Source organism: Panulirus ornatus, chromosome 67 (genome assembly GCF_036320965.1).
Source record: "Panulirus ornatus isolate Po-2019 chromosome 67, ASM3632096v1, whole genome shotgun sequence".
Taxonomy (NCBI): domain Eukaryota; kingdom Metazoa; phylum Arthropoda; class Malacostraca; order Decapoda; family Palinuridae; genus Panulirus; species Panulirus ornatus.
In genome coordinates this window covers 6,638,879-6,652,205 of record NC_092290.1, presented here as the reverse complement: position 1 = coordinate 6,652,205, position 13,327 = coordinate 6,638,879, and the positions used below count along the sequence as shown (strand labels likewise).

General features: G+C 51.2%; 1 protein-coding gene across 2 annotated transcripts in view; it reads left to right on the top strand.

Moving 5' to 3' along the window:
* Window positions 1-13,327, top strand: part of LOC139747104 (cadherin-related tumor suppressor-like) — a 372,508-nt gene that overhangs the window by 245,416 nt on the left and 113,765 nt on the right. For both annotated transcript variants that reach the window (XM_071658925.1, XM_071658924.1), the window contains exon 3: window positions 5,918-6,004. In XM_071658925.1, coding sequence (XP_071515026.1) covers window positions 5,918-6,004 — 87 coding nt within the window. The remainder of the gene's footprint in view (window positions 1-5,917; window positions 6,005-13,327) is intronic.

The following is a 13,327-nucleotide window of genomic DNA, read 5'->3' as shown; positions in this document are numbered from 1 at the left end:
GTTTGAGTCTGCTGGATTCCTGCAGGAGGGGTGTCCATGGGCCTGGTGTTGGGTTCCTGCAGGAGGGGCGTCCATGGGCCTGGTGCTGGGCTCCTGCACGAGGGGCGTCCATGGGCCTGGTGCTGGTTTTCCTGCTGAAGGAGCGTCCGTCCCTGCTGGTGGTGGTGTGATGGGTCAAGGCACAAGGGCTCCGCCCGTATTTGGCAGTTGATGCGCCTCTCTCGGGCGAGTCTCTCTCTCTCTCTCTCTCTCTCTCTCTCTCTCTCTCTCTCTCTCTCTCTCTCTCTCTCTCTCTCCTTGTCTCTCTCTCACTGTCTCTTTCTCTCCTTGTCTCTTCCTATCTCCGGTAGGGAAGGCTTCTTGGGGTTGTAGGCACTGGCTCGGGTAGCCCTATGAGTTGGAGGTTGTCCCTCAAGGTGGCAGTTGTAGCCTTGGGGATTTGAGGTCGAGGTAGGATGGTGGGTTGGGAGGAGTGGTAGTGGTAGGCAACAAGGTCTGGTCCAGAATATGAGGAAAGAGACGGATCGTCCCGTGGAGGGAGGAGGGAGGGAGGGAGCGAGGGAGGGTGCAGGGGAGCTACGCTGCACCCCGGGCTGAACATGTTGTCAGGTTATCTGCACCTGTTCTCGGGACATCACTCGAGGAGGGTGGCCGGCCAGGGGAACACTGGTCGGTGTTCATGCCAGTGTCTCGTGTATCACGGGCTACCGCATGTTTCCCGTGTTAGGGCGGAAGACTGACACCGCGGGGTGATGGCTCGTCCCGCGGGGCAGCTGGGGCATCAAACAACAACACCCCCACCACTCCCCTCCATCCCTCTCCTCTCTCCTCCTCCTCCTCCTCCTCACCCCAAAGCCTCCGTCCGGCTCGGGGCTGATAATGGCGAACAAAGCATACCGTTGCTTCTCCTCCCCCCACCCTCACCTGACGTTTTGGTAGACATTCTGGACTCCAGGATCGCTGTGAAATGGGTCGTCACAGTCGCCCTCAGGGCAGCTGCCGGCGTGGATGTAGGAGCACGTGGATCACTCCCACTGTGCCACAGTTGGTGCACGTGCTCACAGGAACTCATGAGCGTGTGATGAAGCAAATATGTGAGTTACTCTTCGTTCCTCTTTATGAGTTACGGAGTTCGACCTAGGCCAATGGATGGTGGTGGTGGTGGTGGGTGGAAAGATGCGGAGCGGTGGAAGAAAAGTGGAGAGGAGGAGGGGAGGGAGTCGTGTGGCTGGTGCAGTTAGTGTTGTGGTTAAGACTAGCATAGTTCAGGAGATGGAGTAGATAAAGGCGGCCATTAGGGCTTTCGTTGGAAGGCAAACAGATGGGTCAGATACCCAGGGACGCTTGATGTCGTTCTCCCCTGGAGTGACGGGAGTGGAGTAAAGCTGGCGGAGGCGAGGCAGAAAGGAAGTACTTGGAGTGACCAGGGGGAGTGGGTTATGATGAGGTCTTGCCAGCCACGCTGGAGAGGAAGGAGGCGGAGGAGGTTGATGTATGTTAAGTGGAGTGTGAGGAGTGTGTGTGTGGGTATCAGAGTGATGCCATTATCATTCCCGGCCATGCCAGGGGGGTGGGGGAGACGTGCCTGCTGTTGCCTACTTCATAAATACGTCCAGCCTTCGCTGTCATAGACTACCAATGTGATGCTACTTACTACTACTGCACCTACTGCTCCCACTACTACTTCTACTACTACTACTACTACTACTACTACTACTACTACTACTACTACTACTACTACTACTACTACTACTATTTCTACTACTGCTACTACTATCACTATTTCTACTACTACTACTACTACTATTACTATTTCTACTACTACTACTTCTACTACCACTACTATTATTACTATCACTGCTCTAATAGTAACAATAATAGTGACAGTAATGATTTTAATGATAACGATAATAATAATAATAATAATAATAATAATAATAATAATAATAATGATAATAATAACAATGACAGCAGAAGCGCGCGCGCGCTGTGTGTGTGTGTGTGTGTGTGTGTGTGTGTGTGTCTCTACTGACGTTGCATGTGTCGTATATAACCCAGTGGACGTGACTCTTGCAATATACTGTACGCTCGTATACGTGAGTCGTGTAGTTATACCACGTGTCAGTATACGTGGGGACTGTGTGGTAAACCCTCAGTATCAGTCCTATTGCATACATCAGTATACGTAAGTCCTGTAGTATACTGTTGGTATACATTACTCCTGGAGTACAGTATACATCACTGTATCTAAACCTTTGTAATGGATCAATCATCAGTATACTTGAAGCACACTGTGCATTATACTGCCGCCACTATACTTGAACCCCTTTAGTATACGTGACTTGAAATATAATCCATATCAGTATACGTGAGCCCTGAAGTACACAGGACATCAGAATACATGAATTCTGCAGTGCACTGTATACCAGTATATCTATCTCCTGTGGCGCACTGTATATGTATATCTGTATACATGCACTCCGTAGTATGTCATACGTTTGCGTATCCCAGTCGTGTAGTGTAGAATACATCGGTATACATAAATCGTGTAGTATACCATACATCAGTATACATAAATCGTGTAGCGGATGCTATACATCAGTGTACACGAATCGTGCCATGAACAAGAGAGTGCTATGCTCTGATGGTAGCTTAAACTGTAGTACATGATTAATGGAGTACACCAGCCAGCTTGTACTGTGAGGATGGTGGTGGTGGTGTGGAGGTGATGGGAGGAGGTGGTAGAAGAGGTGGAGGTGGTGGTGGTCGTGGTGGTGGTGGGAGATGGAGGTGATGGTAGGAGGTGGTAGAAGAGTTCGTGGTGGTGGTGGTGATGATGGGAGGAGGTGGTAGAGGAGGTGATGGTAGTGGTGGTGGTGGGAGGTGGAGGTGATGGGAGGAAGTGGTAGAAGAGGTGGTGGTGGGTGGGAGGTGGTGGGAGGTGGTTATCAGGAGTCGGCGTGGACACGTGCGGTACAAGGGGACATTATCAGGACCTGCTCCCATGGCTAATTAGTGCCTCCTTGCCCCCGACGCCCCCCACCACACACACACACCCACCACCACCATCACCACCACCCCTCCCACCTGCTCAACACCACCCGACCTCAGCCACACCCCTGACACATACACACACACACACACACACACACACACACACACACACACACACACACACACACACGCAGCCACCTGTTGTGCACGGGTCTGGGAGTTGCTTGTGTGTCTGTGTTTGTCTGTGTGTGTGTGTGTGTGTGTGTGTGTGTGAGAGAGAGAGACGTGTTCATGTCTTTGTGCGTTTGTGTATGAGTATGTGCGGGTCCGTGCGTCATCCTGCACCTCAGTATACAGTGCACAACAAGACGGCAGCACGTGTAAAGTCTCCATCAGGATAACCCCGAAGTCCTGCAGCTGCAGGTCCAGATACCCGAAGGATCTCGCCAGCGATGACTAAGCACATGACACCACAGGGACCCGGTGGGACCGACCGACCGAGGCCGATGGCCAGGGATCCGCCTGGCCCAACGCTGTGTGCGAGGATGGTATGGGGAAGCTCCCGGAGGAGGCGGTGGCGTCCATTTTGGCTTCCAGAAGCTCAGAGGGCTGTTAGGGGAAGCTGCTGAAGGAGGTGTTGGCGCGCCCTTTTAGCTTCCAGATGCACAGGGGGCTGTTTGAGGAAGCTGCTGGAGGAGGTGTTGGTGTTTCCTTTTAGCTTCCAGAAGCACAGGGGGCTGTTTGAGGAAGCTGCTGGAGGAGGTGTTGGTGTTTCCTTTTAGCTTCCAGAAGCACAGAGGGCTGTTGGGGGAAGCTGCTGAAGAAGGTGTTGGCGTCCGCGTTGGCTTCCTGAACCCCAGGAGGCTGGCTGAGGAGACGTCATTATTGTCGCCTTCGTGTGTCTAGTCATGCGATCATATGGCTGGGAAGGCGGCTAGGAGCGGCTAGGAATGGCCTCATCTCCTAGTAGCTGGAAGTGGTCGTTTTCTCGTCGTGGGTAAGGCTAGTCAACTCCCTCACTGGATAGTGAGTGTATCCTGCTGGAATAGACATGGTTCTCCTCTTTGGTCCCTGAGACCGGTTCCTTTTCCCTAGGACGGGTCATCTAGCCGTGTAGCTAGGACCTTCCAGCTGCCTCTGTAGCTGGAAATCGTCTCTTACCTAATTAGCTGGGAACGACTGTGCCACTCGTTCGTGAGGAACGTTCATGTGCCCATCGTGGTTGCGTGGGGTCCTCTTCCAAGCAACAGGTGAACCCCATGGTTGCTCTCTGTCCCCCAGCTGATGACGACGTGACCAGGGATGCGTCCCTCTCCATCCAGTGTCTCCTCCCGTTACTCCTTGACTCGCGGCTTCAGGAACGACACACACACACACACACACACACACACACACACACACACACACACACACACACACACACACACACACACACGACTTTCACATTACGTGAAAGTCGTGAGAGAGTGTGTGTGTGTGTGTGTGTGTGTGTGTGCGTGACAAAGGAGGGGAGAGGAGGTTCCCGGTGGAAGGCCGTGGGCCGGGCGAGGCCAGATCACCCACACGTGCACAACAATTGTCAACGGCAGGAAATGGTGGCAGCGGTGAGGAGGGGCGCCGCTGATGATGATGATGTCCTCCTCCCTCACCACCCGACATGTCTGCTGAAATTGATCAAGTTGTCAGTAGGGCTATGCAGATGTGGCCATTCCTGTACTGGGCCGTGATGATAGACATTTGGGGGTTAATTGAGAAGGATGGGGTTGGGGGGAGGGGGGAGAGAGGTGGGTTGGTCTTTTCAGTTTTCATCGCCGTCTGTGTTGGCTCCGTATTGAACCCATTGATGACTCGGGACCCTGACTCGTATTTATGATGCTGGGGTGAGGGAGGGAGGGAGGGAGACAACGGGCCGACTCCGCCGCGCAGTAATGGTTAGCGTAATTCTTTTCAGTCGGTTTTTATCCGCTTTTGGCATTGTTATTAGGTGCGAGCAAGCTAACATTTAGATCCGTATATATCTTGCCCGGTAATGGTACGTCTGGGAATAATCTTGGTGGGTTCGCTTTGAGATATTTTGATTCATATTATACACAGGCGAGATGTGTATGTGTGTGTGTGTGTGTGTGTGTGTGTGTGTGTGTGTGTGTGTGTGTGTGTGGTTCCCCGAGAAAGGTTTAGCCGTGTCTGGTTGCAATTCGTCGTCGTCCTCCTCCTCCCCCCATGATTATCATAGGACGTCTGGCGGGTGGCTACAGCGGCGTCGCCGTAGTGGTGATGATGTCAACAATGAGAAGAACCAGTCTGTCTGTCTGACCTGGTCGTCTGCCGTGCCGTGGTTGTGGATGGGTCGAAGGCCGCCTCCGGCTGGCGTTGCCGTCGCGATGCACGCAGTAGGGAGACCCCCATCCACTTCGAGGTCTGCCAACATTGTCATGAAGACGTGGGGTAGTGGGAACCCATCTGGTCAGTCAGCTGACATTGTCATGAGGCTGTGGGGTAGGTGGGAACCCATCTGGCCAGTCAGCTGACATTGTTATGATTATGCCAAACAGCGTGAACGCAGTGTCAGTCTTCCGTTGCTACAGTGTTAACTAGAAACACGACACGCATATATGTATATATATATATATATATATCATGTTACATGCATCGTTTATATGTATTGTTTACAACTTGTTCTCAGTGATTTTTAACATTATTATGTGCTTCATTTATCAGATATCTCCCTGTATAGTTAACATGTTATTATATGTATTATTCATCAAATTATCGCCCAATATAGTTCACATTTCATGTATATCATTCATCAAATGTTCCCAGTCACTTTAACATTGTATGTGTTATTCATCAAAGGTCGTCCAGTATAGTGAACATGTTATTACTGTCATTTAACACGTGTGTTTTCCTTCTTCCTACGTCGCAGGTGACGGACACGAACGACAACCCTCCAGTGTTCCACGAGCCAGCCTACTCCTTCGACATCCCCGAGGACGCCGACCGCGGCTCCCAGGTGAGGACCCTACCGCTGGCGGACCCGGAGTGAGGGCGAGGAGAGGGAGGAGGCGTCGTCTACCCACGCCTCTCTCTCTCTCTCTCTCTCTCTCTCTCTCTCTCTCTCTCTCTCTCTCTCTCTCTCTCTCTCTCTCTCTCTCTCTCTCTCTCTCTCTCTCTGATAGACTTTTTTTTCCTCCCTCTTCCTTTGTTAGGGGGACCTTAAATCTCCCCTTGATATACTTCCTCCTCCTCCTCCTCCTCCTCCTCCTGTAGATGGCAAACCCGTAATAGTGTTACGGTGTCTGCGAATTCATCTTCGTCATGTCATCGTCATTGAATACACCAGTGTTTCGAAGCTTGGGTGTGAGTAACGCCAGGCTCGGAGGGTTTGGAGCCGTCGATGTTAGTAACGCTAGCCTCACAGTGTTTACAAACCCTGGTGGATGTTAGTAACGCTAGTCTCATAATGTTTAGAAATCCAGGTGGCTGCTAGTAACGCCAGAATGTTAGTAACGTCAGAATGTTAGTAACGCCAGCCTCACAATGTCTGGAAACCCAGGTGGCTATTAGTAACATTAGAATGTTAGTAACGCTAGAATGTTAGTAACGCCAGAATGTCAGTAACGCCAGAATGTTAGTAACGCCAGAATGTTAGTAACGCCAGAATGTTAGTAACGTCATCCTAACAATATCTGGACACCCAGATGGCTATTAGTAACACCAGAATGTTAGTAACGCTATAATGTTAGTAACGCTATAATGTTAGTAACGCCAGCTTTACGTTGCCTTCCAACCCTGATGGAAACCTTCGCAACGTTTCGCATCATTTAAGGTAACACTTTACGTCAGCAGAGTTTTCCTGCTGGTCGTATTATTTTTGGTTCATTAGACGTATTGTCAGCGGAATAATATATTTGCATAACTGGGTCTTCAAGCGTCGTAAAACGTGTTTGTGTTAGATGTGGGTCCGGGAGGGTTTGTTCTCCCGGGTCCAATCCCGTGTAGGGTCCGTCGCCCGGAATTAGGATCCGGGGCTTATCCGTGACCTCTGTCTCCCACGCTGCTTCTCCCAAGTGCCTGATGGTGGTGGTGTGAGTGTCTATACGGTGCTCTTCCTGAGTGTCCTACGGTGCTGTTCCTGAGTGTCCTACGGTGCTGTTCCTGAGTGTCCTACGGTGCTGTTCCTGAGTGTCCTACGGTGCTGTTCGTGAGTGTCCTGTGGTGCTGTTCCTGAGTGCCTGGTGATAATGATGGTGCTCCTAAGGTCTCACTGTAGCTAATTTTCCACGTGGTGTGTGTGTGTGGGTGGGTGTGGGTATGTGTGGGTGTGGGCGTCTCAGCCCCGTTCGGTATAGTCCACATGCTTGACATATGTGTGGGCCGCCCCCCTCACGGAGCTGCCCTGGGACTATTGCAACACCGCCATCACCCTCTGCTGAGGCAGGAGTGGTTGCTGCGGTCATCAGCTGAATGCGGTGATGAGGAGCTGGGGTTGTGTATAGTGGGTAGCGTCGTGTCGTGGCGGTGAGTGAGGTGCCAGTGAGGGAGGTGGGTCCCTCAATCTGGAGGAAAGGTGGCTGTGGTGCATGTTGGTGTCCCTTCCTCCGCGCCCCAGGAGCGGGATGACATGCTTGAGGAGGACGGTGGCTCTAGTGTCTCCTCTCCATACACAACCCCTGGTTCGATCCCCCTCTCTCTGCCCCTCTCCCCCACCCCCAGTTGCTGTTCGTTGGCCTGCTTATACCCGACCTCCGACACTTGGCCTTCATTAGCGTAATGGCATGTTTGCGTCGCACCTTTTGACGTCTCGTGTCTTGCATATCCTGGCATCGCTGTCCGCTATTGTGTAGCTCCATGACATCGAAACCAGGTATTTCTATCAGTTAACATCATCTTTTCTTGTATCATTCGGTCTCCATTCCTGGCCGGAGGCAAAGGAGTCTTTTAAGGGGTATAGATGTGTGTGGTGTGCAGTGTGTGTGTGTGTGTGAAGCGGTCCCGGTGTGCGGTGGGTGCATAATGATTCCATTGAGCGAGGCACCGGCGTCCATCACCTTTATGTTTTAGTTGGCAGCGCGGAGCAGGTGTTAGTGTCTTGGGCCGCGTGTCAGTCATTTGTTGGCGTCACCTGTGAGGAGGCTCCTCCTCCTCCTCCTCCTCCTCCTCCTCCTCCTGTCTTGCTCGCTGGGCGATCAGTACCGAGACCTCCTCCTCCTCCTCCTCCTCTCCCTTCCTTCCTCCCATCTCGTTCCTCCCTCCTTCAGGTGACCTGGTGATGTCTCCACGTTCATACGTGCGACGGGGAGAGAGAGAGAGAGAGAGAGAGAGAGAGAGAGAGAGAGAGAGAGAGAGAGAGAGAGAGAGAGGAAATTTTCTGCACTTGTGTTGCCCCGTCTCATAACCTTGTACATATACCATGTATTATGGGTACATATACACATATACATGCCCCGAGCTTACGCCAGTATGTGTTTGTGTACGTGTGCGGGACGCAACCCCCCCGTAAGCTGTCACACTGCATATTGAGTGTCTCTGTCAGAGGCACAGAGCATTATTGTCCCCAAGCAAATGGCTCACTTAAGACGCTTTTTATGCTTCCAGTAGCGTGTATGTGTCTGCGGCGGTGTGTGTGTGTGTTTGTGTGTGTGTGTGTGTGTGGTGATCTGAGGATCTTATTGGTTCCCATATCATGTATCGCCCTGCCATGCCTCTCCCTAGGGGTCCTCGTAATGTGGGGCTGTGTGTGTGTGTGTGTCTGTGTCTGTGTATGGTGTAGGTCGCTGCGGTGAAGAAATGCCTCATTCCCCACTTAATATGCTGGTGTGTCAGTCAGTGGCCCCACGTAGTGTGCTGGTGTGTCAGCCAGTGGCCCCACGTAGTGTGCTGGTGTGTCAGTCAGTGGCCCCACGTAGTGTGCTGGTGTGTCATCCAGTGGCCCCACGTAGTGTGCTGGTGTGTCATCCAGTGGCCCCACGTAGTGTGCTGGTGTGTCAGTCAGTGGCCCCACGTAGTGTGCTGGCGTGTCAGTCAGTGGCCCCACGTAGTGTGTTGGTGTGTCAGTCAGTGGCCCCACGTAGTGTGCTGGTGTGTCAGTCAGTGGCCCCACGTAGTGTGCTGGTGTGTCATCCAGTGGCCCCACGTAGTGTGCTGGTGTGTCAGTCAGTGGCCCCACGTAGTGTGCTAGCGTGTCAGCCAGTGACCCTTCTGCACATATTTTGTATTTTCTTACTTACTTACTTACTTACTTACTTACTTACTTACTTACTTACATACATACTAACTTACTTACATACTAACTTACTTACTTACTTACTTACTTACATACTAACTTACTTACTTACTTACTTACAGCCTCTGACTCTTCTGTCTTTGTATCTTGCTTGGAAGCGTTCGCCGTTGACATCATCAAAACTGGTTTTTTAGAAACTTTAGAGGCTGTGATCAAGTCAGTCCTTACTCGTCTCTCTTCCACGGCGGACAAATTTATGGCCTCTAACTCTCACAGTAACTCAGCTCTCTTAATTCTGGTACCCTCATCATTGTTGCCGTCCACCGGACCTCCTCCTCCTCCTCTCTCCACGTCGTCCGACCCCACAGACTTGAGAAGCATATTCTAATTCAGGTTTAATGTGTACCTCTGCGTTGTAAACGCCTCGCTCATCCGCGTACTGTAAATGTGGGTCGTTGCTGTTGTTTTTTTTCGTACTGTAAATGTGGGTTTTGTTTTATTTTTTTTCGAACTGTAAATGTGGGTTTTGTTGTTTTTTCGTACTGTAAATGTGGGTTTTGTTGTTTTTTCGTACTGTAAATGTGGTTTTTGTTGTTTTTTTCGTACTGTAAATGTGGGGTTTTTTTGTTTTTTTTCGTACTGTAAATGTGGGTTTTGTTGTTATTTTCGTACTGTAAATGTGGGTTTCGCTGGTTTTTTCGTACTGTAAATGTGGGTTTCGCTGTTTTTTTCCTACTGTAAATGTGGGTTTCGCTGGTTTTTTCGTACTGTAAATGTGGGTTTTGTTGTTTTTTCGTACTGTAAATGTGGGTTTTGTTGTTGGTTTTTTCGTACTGTAAATGTGGGTTTTGTTTTTTCGTACTGTAAATGTGGGTTTTGTATTTTTTCGTACTGTAAATGTGGGTTTTTTTTTTTTTTCGTACTGTGAATGTGGGTTTCGCTGGTTTTTTCGTACTGTAAATGTGGTTTTTTTTTTCATATATATATATTTACAGGTTGACAGGTTTTTTTTTTTTTCCTTTCTTTTTTTTCTGTCTGTCTCTGACAAACTCCCCTGATTTGGTGTTTTCTGGTGACGGGTTTTGGTAAATTGTCGACCGACCGACCACTCCCCATCCCCACCGACCACCCCCCCTCGCCCCACAGCAAGTCATGTGTGTTGCTAGGGTCCGCCAGTGTGGCCCACGCGGTGTGTTGCTGGGTTACGCCAGCGTGGACAACATAGTGTGTTGCTGGAAGGGGGGTGGGGGGGTCTTCTGTCTGCTAGTAAGGCCCACATGGTGTGTTGCTAGGGGCCTGTCTGCCAGTATGGCTCACATAGTGTGTTGCCGGAGGGTCTGTCTGCCAGTGTGTGGCCTTGATGGTGTGTTGCTTGGGTCTGGCAGTATGGCCCACATAGTGTGTTGCAGGCAGGGGGGATCTGTCTGTCTGCCAGTGCGACCCACATGGTGTGTTGCTAGGGGAAGAGGAAGGGGGGGAGAGTCTGTCTGCCAGTGCAGACATGGTGTGTTGCTGGGGTCTGCCACCTGCCGTGGTCAAGGATCCTTGGTATTTGCGACGTGTCTTTGTGTGTGTGTGTGTGCGTGTGTGTGTGTGTGGTGTGGTCTTTTTATGGCACTCTTATCTTGCTGGTTGCCGGACGAGTGTACGTTATCTGTTACGTCCATTATACTTCTATTACTTTTGTCATCGTCTGAGCTTGTTTCTTGGCTCTTGGCCGCCCCCCTCCCTCACATCTGTCGCCTCACTTGTCTTAATAACTCGTTCCTGTACGTCTGTACTTGATCGATCGTTTTCTTCCGGCTTCGGTGTCGTAGGACACTGATATATAGCTCTTTTGTTTTGTGTTCTAATCTTGTCTTCATTTGTTGTTTTGTTTTGTGTTCTAATCTTGTCTTCATTTGTTGTTTTGTGTTTTTTCTACTCTTCTCTTCATTCGTCTCTCTTCTTATAGTGTGTAGATTGTGTTTGTTTGTTTTGTTTTTTCTTCGTCTGGCGAACCCTCATTTTTTTTGTATCCGTTTCTCTCGTTTTCTCTTGTCTTGTTCGGCTTGTTCGTGGGTGCGTTCGTTGCCTCGTGTCCTTGTTCCTACAGGGCATCGGTCGGATCGTGTTTACGAATTGCCTGTTCCCGTGGTATGTCCTCTCGATTATCGTGCATTTGTTCTTATATCTTATTTTTTCCCCCTCGTGTACTCAGTCCCTTGAGCAGGACGGCACGACCTTTGAGCACGGAAGTTTCGACCTTGTAAGGATGGTGTCGTGGCCTTTGACCTCGTTCGACCTTGGCGGTCGGTCGGTCGGTGGTGGTCGTTCTCCCGGGGAAGGGAGTGGGGGCCACCGTCGCATGCATGGGCTAATGAATGATGGGTGAGAATAGGTGAGCAGGAGGAGGAGGAGGAGGAGGAGTTGAGATGCCTCCACATAGGGCGAGCCGCATCAGTGCATCACCATGGGTGCTTGAGGTCGCCCAAGCTGCTCCCCACCTCCCTGAATATATGCCGCGCCAGATAACATCGTCCGCATTGTATTTCCTTTTTATCATTTATGTCCCCGCGTCACAGAGACGTACCCACATACACCCGCCTCGACTGTTTTTATTGTATTGATATGTTACGGAGCGGTGACCTTGCGGTGGGGGAGAGAGAGAAACACACACACACGGGATGTGTGTGTGTGTGTGTGTGTGTGTGTGTGTGTGTGTGAGGTGGACCTGCCGGAGAAACTGTGCGAGGCAGACCCCGTGGGGAGACAGTATGCGAGGCGGACCCGCCGGGGGAGATAGTGTACGTGAGGTGGACCCAGTGGAGAGACAGTGCTAGGTGGATCCGGTGGGGAGACAGTGCTAGGTGCACCCCGTGGGGAGACAGACAGTGCTAGGTGCACCCCGTGGGGAGACAGTGCTAGGTGCACGCCGTGGAGAGGCAGCATGTGAGACAGGTGACTTGGTGGGGAGGAGGAGGAGGAGGGAGACGTAGAGACACGTGTACGGCGGAGGCAAGAGAATCAGGCCTCGGATGAGCGGGTCTGGCAGATGGCCAGGAGCATGTCTCTCTGTCCACGCCGCCTACATTCATTAACCCCCGTGGACAAATGTTGTGTAGGACTCCCGCCCGTCCCTACCACCGCCTTACGACGACAACCTGTGCATGGGGCGCTGCCCCTGGTCGCCGGCCTGGGTTACAGCAGGAACTTAGGTTCGTTGCTGATCCTCTTTTGTGCTGCACGAACTTAAGTTCATTGCTGAGTGCATGGGATAGGAGGAGGAAAGCTGGATGGACCGTTTTTCAGAGGCGACGTTGCTGGGGCCTCCCGCCTGCTGGGCTGGCTTAAGGGAGACACTAGGCCGAGTATTGACTTCGTCCTAGGAAGTGTATAGCTCTATAATCATCCCCCCTGGGCTACGGTGTACAAGATGAATAGTACCACACAAATCAGTTTGCAGAGGGGGATAGGAATGGCTCGGTGGACAAGCAATTAGTAAACACATATTATGATCAGGAGGGACCCGAGGCGAGGTACGCCCCAGCAAGAGATGTGAGTGAGGCGCAGGTGGTGGTGGTGGTGGTAGTGGGAGCCGCTCAACCGGAGCAGGTTGAAGGAGGTGTGCACGGGGCCCCCTCGGAACACCTCCGCATTGGTCACATCGCTTCGAGATCGCGACGGGACACCCACCGTTCACATCACTCTCACCTCCCTCCTCCTCCTCCTCCTCCTCCATCCATTTATAGCCGTGTTCTCGTGGCCTGTGTGGATACGGCAATGACCTACAGATCACCGTTTGATTTTCGGTATTTGTAGAAAATTTTTGCGATTACATTTACGTAATTTGTCAGCGAGCGAGCTAGAACTCCTTAAGTTTTGCTTGCAAGTATTTTGTACGTTTTTTTTTTTTTGTTACAATACAGCCTGCACAGCCTGAGGTTTGGGTTCAGTGTCTCGAGATGTTTCGATACGGTGGCGGGGTTCTTTTGAAGTTCTGGGCCTGGGAGTGAGCGATGAGCGCAGACTAATTATGAACGTCTACGGTAAGGTACGAACTCGCTGAATGCCTTCGTTTTCTCTGGGTCGCTGAACTCCCTTCCGATTCGGCCTCTGGTATTCGAAGCG